This window comes from Puntigrus tetrazona, chromosome 17 (genome assembly GCF_018831695.1).
Source record: "Puntigrus tetrazona isolate hp1 chromosome 17, ASM1883169v1, whole genome shotgun sequence".
Classification (NCBI taxonomy): domain Eukaryota; kingdom Metazoa; phylum Chordata; class Actinopteri; order Cypriniformes; family Cyprinidae; genus Puntigrus; species Puntigrus tetrazona.
Genome location: NC_056715.1, coordinates 20645598 through 20664537, shown reverse-complemented (window position 1 = coordinate 20664537; position 18940 = coordinate 20645598). Strand labels below are relative to the sequence as shown.

Sequence of the window (18940 nt, the reverse complement as noted above, 5' to 3'; positions counted from 1 at the left end):
ACCATGGCGCCGTCAAAAACCACAATAACTCAATTTTCTTTTTTTAAAAACCCAAATGACAAATCATGACCTCTTGAATGCAGCGGCTGAAAATAAGGGCATCATGGCAAAACATACACATGCTGAGAAGCAAAAGTATTAACAAGTACACTAACAGACATTTTTTTAACAGTAATATGTTTTTAAAGTCTCTTCTTCTAACCAAGCCTGCATTAGTTTGATCCAGATCCAGCAAAAGCAGTCATATATATGATATATGTCTTTACAAACATAACTGCTTTCTATTTGAATACGTTTTAAAAATGTAATTTATTCCTGAGAATTCAAAACTGAATTTTCAGCACCATTACTTAAGTCTTCAGTGTCACATTATCCTTAAGAAATCATTCTAACATAAATATTTTGTTATATTATTAATATTTAAAACAGTTGAGTAAATGTTTTCATCATTTTTTTGACGAATAGAAAGATCCACAGATCAGCATTTATCTGAAGTAAAAAGCTTTTGGAACTTTATGCACAATACTATGGAGTCATTATAATTTTGCGGGGGAAGAATGATAGAAATGGCTACTTTTATTTAGGAAGGATGCTTTAAATGTGATGACAGGCATTTAGAATGTTACGAAAGATTTCTAATTCCTGTAAATACTGTCCTTCTGAACTTCCTTTTTCGTCAGGGAAACCTAAAAAAGGCAGAAAATGTTGTTTTAGGACACTGAAGACTGGAGTAATGATGCTGAACAGTTATTATAATATACTTTAAAAAAGTGCATTTGCAGATAATATAATTGAAATGAAAGGCCACTCAAGTTTACTTAAAGAGAATGCATGCTAAAGACAATAGAGCTTAACATACTTAAGTGCACTTTTCTAAAATGCACTTTATATTGTTTAATTAAATTTTAAACTACTTAAACATACATTACATAATTGTGAGTATATTGTGTTTTAAATAAGTACACTTATTTTAAAGCATTTATCAATATAATAAAGCAAATGTAAAATAATAGATTTCAACTTCAGCGCATTCTCCATTAATGCATTTGAAATGCATATTTTATTTAAACTTAAATACACTTTCTTATACTCCAATAAAACCAGCTCTTGCACTATGAACTCCATGGTTTAATTTTTTTACATACTATTTGACATACTGCGTCATTTATGAAAGTACTGTAATTGTACTTTACATCTGCGTACAGAATACTTTCACTTTCATTACGTTCTAGTCACTTAAACTTATGGTTTATTTTTTACAAACATTTTATATTCCCCAAGAACTAGGGGTGTAACGATACACACATCGCGTACTGAACAGTCCAAATAAAATAATTATCCCTATCTCCTTGTTAGTGGGGACTATCCCCACAAACAAGAGGAAAAGGATGATCGCTTTGATTTGGAAAATGCCTGTATGGGATATGCATACACTTTGAATATATGACAAGTGTTGCATGGGATTATTCTCAGAGACGTTTGTATTTGCCATTACTGAGTGTACATGCCATTACATGTACACACAGACTTTTTTACTCTCTTTTTAGTATTTTGAAAAAGATATTAGGTCAAACGACATTAGAACTACACAAGGATGAGTAAGTGATGACTTCTTTTCAATTTCAGGTGTTATAACACTTCAGTGTTTACATAGCAAGAATAATAAGTCATGGACTTTCTGGCAAATGTAGAAATTCCTGAAGATCGGATGGAGTTACCTTTGTATGGAGAGATATGGCCTTTTTGTTCTTAACTCTTGTAGGGGATGGGGTTGCGTTGATCATGTGATGCTGAAGGTCTCCATGCTCCAGAGATTCCTTCATGAAGATCTCTTCCATCTTCTGATGCTTCGCTTCAAAACTGTTGTAACTTTCACCAGGGGGAAGAGCAGGCTGCCATGTTGTACAACCAAATGTCTGTGGAAAACTACATTTTCTAGTAGTTCCAGTGTAATTTCTTTGGATTCTATGATGATTTTGTGTACTTTTTCAATTCAGATGCTCTATGCGTACTTTGTGCCAGAATAGATTCAAATCCACCCCTAACCTGCCTGTCACCCATCATGTCAGCAGAAGTGTTTGGATACTTCCTTACTATTTGGCGAGTAACAGTAGGACTGTATCTGGGTAGGTCTGGGTCATGTTTTCTCATTTCATCATCAAGGCTTTCAATCCAGTCGATCAGCAGGGGAACGACTCTGATCATTCTCAACAGCAGTCTGTATACCTTCTGGCATCGAGCTCCATGAATGCAACACGCTGCCAGGAGCAGTGTTAATTTCATTGGAAAACAATGGGAGATCCTTAACAGGTTGCAGTTTCGTATCGCTGTTTTGATTTTCTGTGGGTTTTATATATATATATATATATATATATATATATATATATATATATATATATATATATATATATATATATATATATATATATATATATATATAAGACATTAATTATTTCCTCAACTGCAATGCAATGAAACACTGTTTCTCCCTTTACCTTGCTTTTTCCAGGCACTAAGAAGTTCTCTGCATTGGATAGGTCGCAGAAACTTTGAAACGTCATCTTCTTTTACACAAACCAAATCATCCAAACCCTCGAATCCTTGATCCATAAGCTTCTCAACCCATTGTTTGGTTACATCTGGAGATAGGCTTGGCAACACCAAACAATGCAGTTTCTTTTAGTATTTCTTGAAATGCAGATAATAGAACTGGAAAAGAATGATGGAGAACTATTACTGACAAACCACCCAAGGAGTATTCCAGTAATCCAGAAGGCTTTCTTGATTTATGCACATCTTCCAAACAGTAAATGCCCTGTTCTATGAGACAAAAAGAATGGCATTTCTTTGTGCCAAAATACACATCGAAATTGTAATGTACAAGAATTTGTCTGAGCTAGACAGAGCTACTAACTGCCATACCTCATTGGAAATCTTTTCCCCTATCAAAAGAGGTAAAAGCCAGAACAGGCACCATTTCTGAACTGCATGTCCACTTAATTTGCCAGTACAAGGTGTTTCATTAGCTGGTTTATCATGTGCATCATTCTCAAGATACTTGATCTGGTTAATGCGACATTTTAGTTCAGTGTATGTGAATTGTTTCTCCTGATTCACAAGATTATCAATATGCAATGCAAGGTCATATGACACAACACCTTCAAAAAGGTTGTGTCCAAGAGAAGGAGGCAATCCTGGATGGCAAATTTGAAAATATTTTAGGTCATTAAAGGGGGAACTGAATTCCACCACCATCCAAATCTTTAAGACAATCTTGTTAGGGTCGCTGAGTAAAAATGTTAATTTCAAGGAAGCCACCAAGGTGATGAAATCCAAGGTTATCTTCAGCTAGGGCACACAATGTACCTCTGTGTAGTTTCCCATCAGCTAATACACCACCATTTTCCCTCAAGGTCTGTTACAAGAGTGGCAAAGACCAAGTCTTGTCCAAAAAACCTATAATCTCGTTCCCTACACGACAGGAATAGCTGCACGTGGTCAGTGTCTGAGCTACAGGTTTGCAAGCGTCAAGTAAATCTCAAGATCTTCCACCTAGATCCAAGAGGATTGGTCTCTTTAAAAGAGCCTTGATACAAGATTAAAGCTAATGAATCTGTGTCAGCTTTAAACAGCTCATTTTCCCCATTATTTCTGCCATGCCATACATAGCAAAAGACAGCTCTGTTTTCTCATGTTGTTTTTAAACTGATTTATGGTTTTTAAGGTGCATGCAGCTAAAGCGCGTTCCGCAGGACCATACTTTTCTCAGATAAATGTAAGAAGAATACAATATTCGGAACTGTAAAGGGTCTATTTGTATTTGTGTGCACTGACCATTAAAACAAAACGTGATTTCATAGGATAATAAAAACAAACAAACATGAATAGCTGTCTTCTGTCTCGAACAGAAGAGCTTCACAAAATGAACCGAAACACGCTAAATATATCTATAGGAAGCTTTAAATGACCACCTAATGAAATAATAATAATGATGATAATAAATATAATCTCAATCCGTAGAGACGACTTCTCTCTAAAAGGTGTCTAGGACATGGCGAGACAGGACATTCTTCTTTAGTAAATAATTAAAATACCTTACTGAAGGAACATTATGCCTTCTCTACTATGTGTGTGTATGAACTCTGACTTAAATGCAACAGAGACGCCTTGTGGTTTTGCTGAGCTGTTAAAACGGTTTAACTGATATTACCATATATGTATATGTTTTTCTATGTTATGGCTTGGGGACCAAGTTCCTCCTTTTCGGGTGCACTTCTATTTTCCATATGTATATAAACTGAAGACAGACTTGATTGACCAGATTGATTTCACTCGTGTGGTTTTCTCCGGCTGTGCTTCCAGCGCGCTGAACCAAGGGTACACATCCACCAGGTGCAGATTGAAGTGCACGCACTATTTCATAATTTCCTACAGTTCTTGGGGGCTCGTCCGGGATACATCTGATCAGGTAAGAGAAAGCATAGTTTCACTACCTGATTATTTGTATCGCCATAGTCACAGTCAACTTCTCGTGTTCAATTAAATTTGAACTGGTTAGCTCACTGTCAGGTCTTATAAGAGCTTTAGATTCGCTGTCTGTACGCTGGTTGATCTGTATTTGAAATGGGACAGAGCTATCCAAAACCTGAACCTGTTGAGACACCCAAAGATTGGATGGAAAGATGTGGCTGGGGCTATTACACAGTGCCATTCCTAGATAATTTGTATGGATGGACTCTGGATAGCCAGTGGCGAACGTACCCAAAAGAAGGGACATTTGACCCAAGTTATCTGAAAACTGCCAATGATATGATTTATGGTGGGCAGGGGGATCCATTGTGGGATTATGATTATATGAAAGGGGGATATGACACATGGTATAAAATGTTTTTTTGTTTGGAATGATAAAAAAGAATATTTATGTGCCGAAAGCTGTTCTAAAAACAGTTCCAAAAACCGTCAAAAGATAAAGGCACCTGCCCTACTGCAGCACGGATGCCAACAAAAGCGCTAAACGCCACGCAGAGGACTCTCGCGAGAGCACACAAAAGAAGAGCAAGAGAACGCAAAAGATGGGAAAAATGTTTTTACATACGAGAGGGCAGAACCGTCTGCCTCGGCTGCGTTTATTTAACTCCTCCCCTCCCCTATTTACCTCTCCATTTCAAGCGAGGCCAGGCGCATCTCAAACAAGCCTAATTTTACCACCTCGCACATTGACCAATCAACTAAAAGCAAAAAGGACCCTTTCTCAATTTCTGGGCGTTTTCAAACCGCTGAGCGTTTCTCAATCGTGCAATCAAAATGATGCCCCTGACCTACCCCTACCCCTAAAACTACGCTCGCTATTGACGTTAGCCAATCAGGTAACATGATAAAAAACCGGCCTGATTTGGTAACTCCCATTACGTTGTCTGCAGAGACCTACACTCTCGCATAGACGGGAGACAACGGGACAAATATCTAGAAAGGCAGCACGTGTATTTCATCAGCCGAACCTCGCTGAAGAAAAACTCGCACTTCAACCGACAGAGACCAAAGCTTCTTTTCAAAGTAGGCCTGCAAAATCATTACGCGCGTTCTGCATTTAATATGTGTTCAGTTGTGACTTTAACATGACTTTGACTCGGCATGCTGCAGTTCGCTACTTTTCTAAATGTTAAACCACAGCATGGAAAGATGTGTGGACGACGGCAGCTTTAGAGCATATATTAGAGCCTAAATATGAATGACCGATATCCTGCCGCTGTTTCGTTAGGCTCTATACTGATTCATACTATAAAAAAGTTTTAGCGTTCAACAGGTTTTATTTATTAAACGCGTGCTGACGCAAGCAATTCAAATTCACTACAGCTTCGCCACTGCAAAGAATAAATCACTGACCGCTGGCAGGCTATCCTTAAATTGTTTATTTATTTATTTTTAAATTTACTTATTTACTTATTTTTTTAAGTAGCTCACAAAAGCCGCTTTTCGAACTACCACTAAACTGACATGAACTAAAAATAAGTGTCAAGGATAATTGTTTTTAAATGTTTTTTTTTTTTTTTTTTTTTTTAATATGTACATTTTTATAAAACAAGATTATGAATGTCAAATTGAATGACAGACATTACTGGAGTGTCTATCTACTGCCCCACCCGGAGCTCTGATCCTCCCCCTATTTGGCAGATCGCCCATTTTTTTTTTTTTTTAAACTGGCATTGGTTCCACATCTTTTCTATTAGTTCCCATATGGCACACTAGTTGGGTCCCCAAAGTAAAACAAAACAATACATTTTGCTAATAAAAAGTGGTGAATGTATGAAGACTGCCTTTCAGCTTTTGCCGAACCCATCTGTTATCAGTAATTTCACTTATTTTCACTGAAAATTGTTTTGATGTCAGAATTCCTGGTCAAAACAAACAGACAACAAAAAAATGCCTCTTTAATAAAGGTTTTCGTGATTACGTGCAGTAATCTGTATGCACGACCGTGGTACATGTCCAGTTGAATGTTGTCTACAATATTCCTGCTTTTAAACATTTTAAACCTTTTTTTTCCCTCTAGTATCAGAATGTGTGGTATATGGGCCTTGTTTGGTAGTGATGAGTGCCTCGCAGTTCAGTGCACCAGTGCCATGAAGATTGCGCATCGCGGTCCAGATGCTTTCCGCTTTGAGAATGTCAATGGTTTCACCAACTGCTGCTTTGGATTTCACCGCCTCGCTATTGTGGATCAGCTGTATGGGATGCAGCCTCTGCGTGTCAAGAAGTTTCCCTACCTCTGGCTATGTTACAACGGAGAAATCTACAACCATATTAGTGTGGGTGGCTTTTGATTACCCAATAATAAGCTTTTATTGCACTTAAAAAAAGTTGTTATTGTTATTATGAATTTAAGCGCGCACACACATCTGTACAAAAAAAATTCTCCTACTAATAATATAAAATACACTAAAGCGTAATATGCTGATGGTCTCATAAATATCGATCATGTCTACTTTTGCTCAGACTGTTCTTCTCACTGCCAGTGTAACCATTTGGAAGTTGTTTCTGGGCTGAATAGTTTCAAATGAATTTAGTCGTTTTGAAATCAAGAACACAAGTTATATGGAGAACATCGATTACATGGTGTATATAAGACACTTTGCGTGCATATGAGAGAAAGAGAGGTCTCAAACATCTCACGCATGAGTTTATGGTGCGTTTATGCTGCGTTTCAGACATGCCTGAAGTCTACCGTTCCTTCATGGTTTAACCTAACATCTGACGATCAATCTTTTTCTTAATAGCTGAAGGAGAACTTTGAGTTCGAGTATCAGACCAAAGTCGATGGAGAGATTCTTCTGCACCTGTACGATCGCTTTGGGATCCAGAAGATGGCCAGTCTGCTAGATGGAGTATTCGCATTCGTCTTGTTGGATACTGCTAACAAAAAGGTCTTCTTAGGGAGGGACACATACGGTGTGAGACCGCTCTTCAAACTGCTCACTGATGATGGCTTTCTAGCTGTCTGTTCTGAAGCCAAAGGTATAATGAATAACGTATAACCAAGTAGCATTTGTGCTCTTCTGGCAGAGATGCTTGATTACATGAAATAAAACCAAAATCCCAATTTTTACCAGAATAGAAGCTTGAGGGTTTGAAAAAAAAAAATTAAGTCTAAATTATTGGCGGTGTAATTTTTAATATTACTAAAACATGTTTACTACAAAGTCATAATGAAAAAATAGTAATAATTTTTATTGTCACATTTATTTGTAATCACAAAATGTGGGTGTTTTTGGATGCGTTTTTTTTTTTTTTTTTTTTTGCTCACCTTAATTGCAGAAAATGATTTTAAACATCATCACATTTTTACTGTAATTTGATTCAAACAGGTTTGACTCGCATCACACACTCCATGTCCTCCCCTGCAAAGATCACCCCCTTCCCTCCAGGACACGTTGAGGAGTTTAACTTGAAGCCCACTGGAAAAGTGGAGTCTGTGCTGATGGATCGCTTCCACTGCTGCACGGAAGAACCTAAACATGCCTCCTATAACAATCTTGAGGGTTTTGGCACAGGTAGATTTTTTTTTTTTTTTTTTTAAAGAAGTCCTTATTTGTGCATTTATATTTCACATCTTTTAAAGCCATTTGATAGCTTTGTGTGACAATTAATTTTTCACTACTTGAGATAAATCACTCCGGTCCAGTTTTGCGAACTGAATCCATCGGTTCTTGTTTCTTATTTAAATATCTACGAAATGGCTGAACACTTCAGAAGCTCCCAACCCCTTTAGTATGCATTAAAGCCACCATTTAATGTCCAATCAAAACTAAAGAGAAATTAATTCTTCCCTTTTATCAGGCTTTGAATTGGAGACCGTCACAAAAAACATTCGAATGCTGTTTGAAAATGCTGTTAAGAAACGCTTGATGGCTCACAGAAGAATTGGATGCCTCCTCTCAGGTGCCTGTTCCCTATCCCTTTTGTTATTTGCTGTAATTTAGCGGGTTTGTTACTCTGACTCTTACACTCACTTTATCCATGATGTTATTGTTGCAGGTGGACTCGATTCAAGTCTGGTTGCTGCAACTCTCGTGAAACTGGCCAAAGAAGAGGAGCTTCCGTATCGCATTCAGACCTTTGCCATTGGTGCAGATGACAGCCCAGATGTTGTTGCTGCTCGCAAGGTAATTTACTCTGTACATTCAGAGTATTGTGCATTTTACACCTTGATAGTCTGATCTGTCTAGCGATTTCTTCGAATACTGTGCACCTTGTTCTGACTTTAAAGTGCCAATACTAGGTTTGTGCCGATTGACGATGGTATTGTTCATCCCCGATGGCTAAAAGACATCACGATGTTGAGCTGGCATCGCACTGCTCTGTTTATATATGGTTTGATTTATTGGTCTGGTTAGTGGCGCCAGCTACAAGCACGGTTAAAGTAACGAGTAAAGAAGTTGAGTTTAGGATGTTGTGATGTGTACAACTTGTTACAATGAAGTCTTTTGGAAAAATTCATTAGTTTTCCAATACATTTATTTATTTGTGGTGACATGCCATGAGTTAAAAACTGATGGACTTTCCAAAGGCTTCGTTGAATAAACGTGACAACATAATGCACTTTGAAAGTTTTTTTTAATTCACTGCACATCAACAATACTTACCACACATTTTAACACATTTAATTATATGTTTGCCAGATGTTTTCAAACCTATCCCATATTATAGGTTATGAAAGATTCATATTTTGATTTTTGGGAGGTTGACATGCATGCAAAAACCTTATTTTTTACCTTATTTGCTCAACAACTTCCAAACGATTCATTCAATTATACATTTTTCTAAACCACTCCATTGAGCTTTTAGCACTCCAAAAGCGGCATCTAGTGGCCAAGAATGAATTAGCATTTTCATTCAGACCAATGTAAAAATCACGTTTTCCCAGGTCTGAGGTAGACTGACACTGCTGCTTAAAGGTGACCCTTCTCGTTGGGGGTCATTTCTAACCGCCCAAAAAAATGACTCAGAGTACCGGCAACATGTTAGAAGTGCTGGTATGCACAAAAAAGTGCTGGTACTTTTAAAGACTAAAAATATAGAAGTTCCGGTACTGCACACAGATGAATATGGGCTCACTTTCAGGACTGGTATGTAACTTCAGGACAACATTTCATATTAAACAAAGTCAAAAATGTGATATTTATATCTTTAATGTGCCCTTCTGAGGTTTGACAATTAACATTATTATTATTTTTTTTTTTTGTTGATGGTTAAGCATCGCTATTGAATAACCAGTTATTATTAGTAACTTAGAATATATATTAAGTTTAGTATTTTAGTTAGTAAGTGCCATACGTTTTGACCGTGAAGTAGTAGATCGCTTAACCGATCTTAAGTCGGGTTGTGTGCCAGGTGGCAGCCTACATTGACAGCGAACACCATGAGGTGAGCTTCACACCTGAGGAAGGTATCCGTGCCCTGGAAGAAGTCATCTTTCACTTGGAGAGTTATGACATCACCACTGTGCGTGCCTCTGTTGGTGAGTACTGGTGCTGATCAGACTAATTGTAAGATTAAAATTACACAGACAATTTGGCTGGAAATAAAGTGTCCCTAACTAAGTAACTCCACAGTAGTTTACCTTCATTCTTGTGCAGTATATCATATCGCTTAGCCGGGTTCTGCCACCAGTGTTTCTTGACAGACCGCTTACAAACGCAGACATCATCTGAATACATGTAATGTAAAATAATGCATTGCAGGTTTAATTAAATTAGAGAATTCAGTTAGATGATTTAATCTAAGAGTTGTTTTTTCCCGGTTAAACATTTCATTTTGAATTGTATTCAATGATCACGGAATTGGGAAAAACTGACTGAATAATAATAATAATAATAATAGTAGGTTCCCAATAGCACACGTACTGCAATCTCATCTGCAATATGTCTATTGGACGTCTCCTTTTAGATGTCCAATAGACGTCTATAAGGATGTCTTTTAAGATGTGTATGATTTAGATTTGTATGTAAAACTGACATCTGAAAGATGTCTGCCAGACGTTTATAGGCAGCAGATGCTTTCCAGATCAAGAGGTCTTTAAAAGATGCCTGTTAGTTTATATTTTGTTCTTAATCAGCATCATGAAATAGTGATATTTGCCTAAATTGTCCCTAAACAAAGAGACTTTTTGCGGAAGATGGTTACTATAATTATAGTTATGGCTTTATTGCCCTGCCCTACCTCAAAGTATATCTGCTCCTGCAATGAACACTTCACGTTTTAATGCACTGTTTTTTGTAACGGATACTTTTAAAGAGTGTGGTGGGTGTCTATGTCAGGAAAAAAGAGTTATTAGCCCTAATGCAATGGCACAGCTTCTCGCAGCAAGCCACTTGATTTGTGGCATCATTCATGTCCGTACCACAAACAGTGTTTGAGACATTAGTAACCGCTAGGATTGGCCTAGCAATAAGAATTTACAGTCTCTTAGCAAAATACACATTTACAATTGCTTTGCACAAAATGACTAGCTTTTTTTTTTTTTTTGCAGGTATGTACCTGATATCAAAGTACATCCGTGAGAAGACGGACAGCGTTGTGATTTTCTCTGGTGAAGGTTCTGATGAGCTGTCACAAGGATACATCTACTTTCATAAGGTACATGTCTTTATGTACTCAATTTACATTTACAGTAACTCAATTTCTACAAGTTACACAAGTTATTTTATCCAACGTCGTGACGTTCATATCAAAGTAAATAGCTGGTGAAAATGACAGAAAAGCTGATTTAATGTAATGTGATGACATTCTGCCATTTTATTGACCATACACCCAAATACATATTTGGACATTTATGAGATATTGCTTTCATATGTTGTCAACTGTATTTTGTGACTCTATTGAATGTTTGGCCTCCTTTTGATTTAGGCACCGTCTCCTACAGCGGGCGCTGAGGAAAGCGTGCGTCTGCTGAAAGAGCTTTATCTGTTTGATGTGCTGAGAGCGGACAGAACCACAGCTGCACACGGGTACGATAAAAAAAAAAAAAACCTTCCTTCTCTTTTCTTCTCTTCCCACAGCAACGTCCACTGCATTAATGACAAAACCCTTTTTTTCATTAGACTGGAGTTGAGAGTGCCTTTCCTGGACCATAGATTCACTGCATACTACCTCTCTGTCCCTGAAGAGATGAGAGCCCCTAAGGTGGGTCCCGAAACTTCATCCCCTTCTCATGTCATTCTGTTCCCGCATTAGTTACTAGTCTGGTTGGAAGTATAATACCAAAGCCATAACCCCAAATATGAGCATTAGCAATAAAAGATGGCGATATTTAGTTTATTATTTACTTTTCAAATATCACTATAGTGGTTTTTGTAACCAGACTAATAGAATTAATTTGCCTGATCGGAGCAGGACGGTGTGGAGAAGCATCTCTTGAGGGAATCGTTTAAAGGGGTGAAACTCATCCCAGATGAGATTCTCTGGAGAAGGAAAGAGGCCTTCAGTGACGGTATGACATCCATGAAGAAGTCCTGGTACACAAGCCTGCAGGAGCACATCGAGTCTGAGGTACTGATTGTAGTCCAGAAAGGGTTATATAAAATGCATGTAAATGTAATAAATTATATTCCAGTTTTAAACATGCTTCTGATTACAGATAGCCTGGGATTACACAAGATTTGTGTTTTATAGACAAACAGTCTTTGCTTTTGGGGTTAAAAGAATTTCTTAATATGAACGACAATTAGTTTAGACTGTACATAAATTTAAAATGATATACTCATAGTCATGCAATGCTGATGTTGTTGTTAACGTGAATAATTTGAGTATAAAGTATAACAATAATAATAATTTGGGGTTTTTGTGATTTATGAGCCGACCGATCGTTAGATTTAATCTCCATTGGTAGTGCAATTTATTGTAATGCTTTATTTCCTCGGTCAGAATTAAATGTGGCGGACTTATTACTTGTTCAGATGACAATATACGGTGAAAAGTCGTAGAATATAATTCTGCAAGGAACTGCAATTCCTGGTTTTCAAAGAAAGGGGCAAAGCTCACAGACTAAAGCTTTAATTTGTGGCATTGTCATTTGCCTGGCTCTGTATATACTTTTTATTTTCACATTGAAAAAGACCGCTTAGTTTGTGCATCGTTACTATTCTTTATGACAAATGCAACAACAATAAATCAAACAAAAACAAATTCACTTATAATAAACAATATCGCAAAATAGGTGCTTTTGCTTATACACCAAATCTTGTCCTGATCTCTGTGCACTCTGTAACAGATGCTTTCACTTTATAATTGTGACATCTGCTGAACTAAATGGTTTTACTCGCACACAAACAAGCTAAATGATCATGTGGGTGAAGTCATGTAATGAGTGTCAGGCTGGACATCATCTGACCGTTACACAGTGACCATTATGCCATGGCTGAACACAGTACTGTAAAACCACTTTCCCTGTCTCCTCTAATAAATCTTTTCTTTTTTTAGGTGAACGACGTTCAGTTGGAAAATGCTGCCAAGCTGTTCCCTTTCAACCCCCCCACAACCAAAGAGGGCTTCTACTTCAGGCAGGTCTTTGAGAAGATGTACCCCGGCCGCTGCGAGTGGACACCGCATTACTGGATGCCCCGCTGGATCAAGGCCACGGACCCCTCGGCCAGAACCCTGTCCATCTACAAGCCCGATAAAGACCAGTAATCGCATCAAACTTCAAAACTTGACTAGAGGTTACATCCACTACAGCATACACATCTGCCTCATGAAATGAGCTAAATTCAAGTCTTTAGGGTGGTTTTAGTCTTTCTCAAAGAGAGCTCAATTTGTTACTGCTCAATTCTCCCCGGATCAACGTTATACAGAGTATAACTTCAAAGATATGCAATGACATTTTGAAATCAAGGCTATGCTATTGTATTCATGTAAAAAAAAATTTAATGTAAGCGTATGCACTTTTTTTTCCTCCTCAAATATCTTCAAGGTTTATATTAATATAAAAAAACTTGGGAACTGAAGCAGGTTGGCTCAGCTAAGAAAAAAAGGTGTATAGGTTCAGATTGACATAATATATTATTTGAGCATGGCCACTTTCAATTTTGGGTGAAATATTCCATTATTTATTTCTATTTAATAACAACAGTTGTTACTGTTGAATGTCTTTTAAAGGTTTAGTGCTTGGCACTGGTTGGAGTAATAACCATTTAGCCTTATAGGAAGTCAGTGGAACTAAGATTGTTTCAACACTTGATGTAATGTTGTGCACAAACACCATAATCTGATTTAAAAAAAAAAAAAAAAAAACTAAATTATAAATTTCAGTGTATGTAACATGAATATTTAAAATATTTTCAACCTCCTGCACTCAGTGCTTAAAGACTAGAATTACTTTTGAGTATTTATGTGTGCTTAAGTTAGTAGTTTGAAAGGTCTGGTCATAGAATAAAGATCTTATTCGGAATATCTTAAGATGTGTGTTTTGATTTATTTTTTATTTAATTTGAATAATTCTGGGTTCAAAGGTTTAGCCATTAACTAAAATGCTGTTTTCTTTTGGGGAAACCAAAAAAAAAAAAAAAGTGAAACACAATAAAGATCTAACCTCTGGAGGGCGCTGTTGATCACAAGACAGTTTTGTCATCCTTGAGGCCAGAGGTCTGTACATCACGCGTCAAACAAGTCCATACACGTTGAGCCGGCCCAAAAATGGTGTTTCAGTGAAGAGCGAATTATTCGAAACTTGGGGAAAATGCTACGGAGCACAATAAAAGACATTGTAATATTATTCATTTAAACATTGTTTACATGAAGTAACGGACAAGAAAACAGTCCTCTGTTTTTCCACAGGGTTGCATTTGTTTCCATCAAAATCTGTACAGGGGCAATCTTGTCGTCAGAGTGGATTCTGAAAGATTTAAAACATTCACCTCACCAAACCTGCCACCATTAGCCAAGGCTGAAGTTGCCGTTGATGGTTATTCTAGGATCTCTTCCAACATTTATGTACTGTTGCCATCAGAAATCTATGTAGTTACTAATGCTTAAAAAAACCCATATATATATATATATATATATATATATATATATATATATATATATATATATATATACACACAAAAAACAAACATTATATAGAGCCTTTCAGTACTGCATAATTCTATCATAAAACATCAAAAGCATGAGTCATACTTGTGAGACAAAATGTCAAAATGATGAGATACAAAGTCATAGCATAAAAAGTAACAATTATGAATTGTAATAATGTATAATTATAGCATAAAGTCAAAACCATGACATAGAAAGTCATAATGAATATTAGATAAAATGTCAAAAATGTTTATTTTTGTTGTAAATATATTTCTAATAACATCTTTTAATAATAAGTGACAAAACATTTAAACCGCAGGCAAACCAAGTATACTAAAATGAGCTTTTTGAGTATTGCACAGATTTGCTGTAGATGCTGTTATTTGGTCTGTATGTAATGAGACAGAGTTATGGAGCATGTCTAATTCCTTACAAAAAAGCCAGGAGTTGGCATTAGGATTCACGCCACCTCTATTAAGCTCAACATGGGGAACGAGCAGGTATTTACTACCTCAATCTGTCTCTTTTGCCATCCGGTGTCTCATATTTTATCTTCTTTAATGACCTCTGATTTTATGGCAGATCCTTCACATAAGCTTCTGTTCTTTTATGATGCCTCTTCACGTACATTTATAGTCTCAACTCAACTAATATTCCGAATCGGATGAAACTGCAGTGGAAATCGGTGGACATTTTACTGGTATTTAATTTTAGACTATTGCCACAACTTTATAACAACTCTCTGTAAGTTGTGGCAATAGTCTAAAATTAAAAATGGTATGTGTTTATCAGTTGCACGTGTAAATAACCTAATAATAGACGTGTGTAGCAGCTGACTAGAGTTTCAGTAATCTTTTACAGCTACCTATCATGTTTTGGTATATATGCTGCTTCGGGAGTTTAGTGAGCTATTACTGGCTGAGTATCAAGTAGATAGGCTACCCTTGATTTGATCTTAAAGCTCAGTGTCTGTGCCTGCGACGTCTCTGAATGTTTGGCAGCAGCTCCAGATGTGCAGTAGCAGGCATGGGGTCCGCCAGGGCTTTAATTTAATCTTCAGCGTCGTTAATTCTTTTCTCTGTGGGACCATCGGGCAGCACACACACTCTCAAGTATAACAATGCGCCGACGTGATGGGCTGGTCTTCCCAATGGGACGCTTCACAAGAAAGTGTAAAATTAAAACATTAAAAAGCTCGTGGTGTCTGATAATAAAAGGATCCTACAAAGCCAAGCTGTGCTTCTCCACAAATCAGCATGAGATTATAATAGAGCCGACTTGTATTTGTGGGTCAATGACAAATGAGAACCTTACCAAAAAGATGAGATGATATGATATTTCAGAGTCTTATTTAACTGGAGACACAGTGTTTGGGTTTTGCATGGGCCATATTTTTTAGTTTGAAACTAAATCGTTAAAAGATAAATTAATTTAGGTTTCATATGGATTTAAAAAATGTCATGTGGTGTAATCGATACATAAAAGCTAAAAACATTTTCCTTTGAATACATGAAAATCATCATATTACTATTGTTTATTATTTTTGTTAAATTATATGATATAAACATCTTTCTACATGTTGGTCACACAAAATTACTTTAATAAAAAAAATCTGCATCTGCATACTTTTTTTTTTTTTTTTTTCAGTATGTTCATTCAATCTTTAGTTCAACAGTTTCGCAAGTTAGTCAGGAATCTAGTCATTCTAGTCATTGCTCTGTTGTTTCATATTTAGAAGCCAAACGTGTAGATGCTGTAGCAGCCAAGCAAGCTGCATATTACGTTCAAATAGAAGAGTCAAAGCTAAAAGAGAAAACAAGGCAGCTAGAAGAACAGCATAAAAAGAATTAGAGCAAATTAAAGCACAAAAAAGATCATAAAGAAGCTCTAAACTAAACAGGAAGTCTGTAGTCGAGAGGTTGAAAAAGAAAAAGCTTGTAGAGAAGAGTCGGAAAACTCTTGAGAAAATGTGGAAAAGAAACAAGGAATTAATCGAAATGTGTATCATGAAACCACAACAACATCAGTTAAAGCATAAGCTACTTATGTCTCTTTTTGTTCAAACACTTCCAAGATGGCATGACCACGAGAAAATGACCGGTCCCAGAGAGTGTTGTCTTTGCAGGTGACCTCATTCATTTAATTGAATTGAAACAATCCTTCATGGCACTTATTGATAAGAAAAATCTTTCTTTTCTAACAAGATCTTCTATTTCAAGAAGTATGTGAGTGGTTCTGCCAGAACAGCCTTGGAAGAACAGATGACGAGGCCTTTCAAGATGCCTGGTGTAAGTTAAATAATCGTTATGGTCAACCATTTGTCATCCAAAAGGCTAGCAAATTGGCCTAAAATCCATCTACAAGATGCCATGGGACTTAAAGCTTTCTCTGATTTTTTTGAATGCACATGGTCACGATTCCAAATATATTTATAAGGAGGTTAAAGGATTATTACCTGGTTTAAATATAGAAAAAGGTATAAATGGACTACTTCTCGCCTTTACTTTCGTTAAACCAGGGAGCTACAAAGGCGCCAGAAGGGGCGCAGTTTCATGTCTGGAGGGGACAACCAAACTTTCTGACCTGGTTAATATGTGGGAGTCTCAATATAGGTCTGCCACCATCTTCTGCCTGTTCACTGCCCATTGGAGATGGTGATAAGTGGCATCCCACACCACTTTCCCAGACCAGTTATCTATGGCAGGAACATCAGAAGGTTCCCCCTGACCAGGGGAACAATGGCGGCTGGTATCAGAGTATGCACTGAAATGGAGTGAGTCCAGTAGATGGATGGTTCTGAGAGTTCTGAGCATACTCTGCCCAGCTCTGGAACAGGTTCCAAAAAAAATCCTGGTGGCCATGATGGAAGGTTCACAAAAAGCACCCCACCCCACATGGTTAAAGAAGAGTTCCGCTGTGTAATTGATTATTACAAAGATGCATGTATTACCTTCTGACTGTGATAAATCTGTAATAAAATCCACTCCTAGATGCAACCAGGGACGATGGTAGATAGCGAGAGTTCTTTGCCATGGCACAGTCTGGACATCCTTGTATGAACCTTCTCACATCCCTAGCCAGATTGGACGACCAGAAGCATTCTCTCAGCAGTGTTAGTTGTTGGCCCCTTACTTCTGCCAGTGCGCTGTGGCAAGCTTTATGTGTGCGCTTGAGCACTTATCTCTGGCAAAAGTGCCAGCTGGTGTGGGTGAAGGTGACGGTGACAGTGAAACTGGTGGATGATGTAGATCTCTCCATAGCGAGTCTACGAGGTCCTGGAAAGGATCTGGGTTGCTCATCTGTGATTTTGGTTACGGTCTGGTCTTCTGTAACAGAATGGACTGGTGACTGGGTGGTGGACGAGCCTGACCCGTTCTATTACAACAGCACAAACTGTCAGTGAGGTCAGACCATCTGCCATTCGGCCACTTCCTCCAAACAAATATCCAAATACTTGTTTCAGATGAGCTTTTAGACCATTTCCGACAATTATTTTAAAGGACACATCACACATTTCTTAAAACAACACTCTAAAGCTTGACAAAGGTTTATTCAGATGAGGCCTATAATTTACGATTCAGATGAAATACTCACCAAGTTTTTGGTCCCCATTGATTTGCATTATATATATATATATACATATATATAAAATGGAAGTCAATGGGGACCAACATCTGTAATATTTTTTTGTGTGTTTGGAATTGATTAGACAGGCCTATGAGGCCGGATGGTTTAACGTGGTACTTTATGCATTAGAATTCTTGTTACATGAATATGTAACTAAATGCATTTCTGTAACTGCTGATTTTCTGGTTGTTTTTGCACGGGTGTGGAGCTGTGTGTGGGCATGTTGTATAACAGGTCTTTTATCATGTAACACATTTCTTCCCTTTACTCAGACTGACATCACTAGGGTGCCAATCTCCTTGTAATTCTGAGAACCTGTTGATGAGATCAAGATTAATCGATGATTGGCTCTTCTTGGATAATTTTTTTTTTTTTATATATATATCACTGGAAAATGCCTGTCCTTGTCTAGTCACTGTGAGATAAAGATGTCAGCCTTTAAAATCCCACAGCTTTTACAGCCATTTAATTGCTAATTCAGCATCTTAAACATTACATTTTAAGACATTTAAACAGCATTTAAACATGCATTCGACATTCACACTTCATGCCAAAAATATACAAGTAAATAAAAAAAAAAAAAAACTTTCGTTCTCTAATATGGATTAATTTTTACCTTACTTGCTTAGTGACTCCCAAATCATTTACTCAATCCAATACATTCTTCCAAACCCCTCCTGCTGATGTGCTTTGATTGGTGCGATTGGTCTCATTTTCATTTCATCATGCGTTTAATGCCTGACAA

At 37.2% G+C, this 18940-nt stretch overlaps 1 protein-coding gene across 1 annotated transcript; it reads left to right on the top strand.

Moving 5' to 3' along the window:
- Positions 1-5429: 5429 nt before the first annotated feature.
- Positions 5430-13950, top strand: LOC122361502 (asparagine synthetase [glutamine-hydrolyzing]-like). The gene is made up of 12 exons (XM_043262286.1): positions 5430-5553; positions 6551-6806; positions 7275-7512; positions 7863-8048; positions 8335-8436; positions 8533-8660; positions 9889-10015; positions 11027-11133; positions 11404-11504; positions 11598-11679; positions 11890-12045; positions 12976-13950. The coding sequence occupies exons 2-12, from the start codon at positions 6558-6560 to the stop codon at positions 13183-13185; spliced, it is 1686 nt and encodes a 561-aa protein (XP_043118221.1). The 5' UTR covers positions 5430-5553; positions 6551-6557; the 3' UTR covers positions 13186-13950.
- Positions 13951-18940: the final 4990 nt, after the last annotated feature.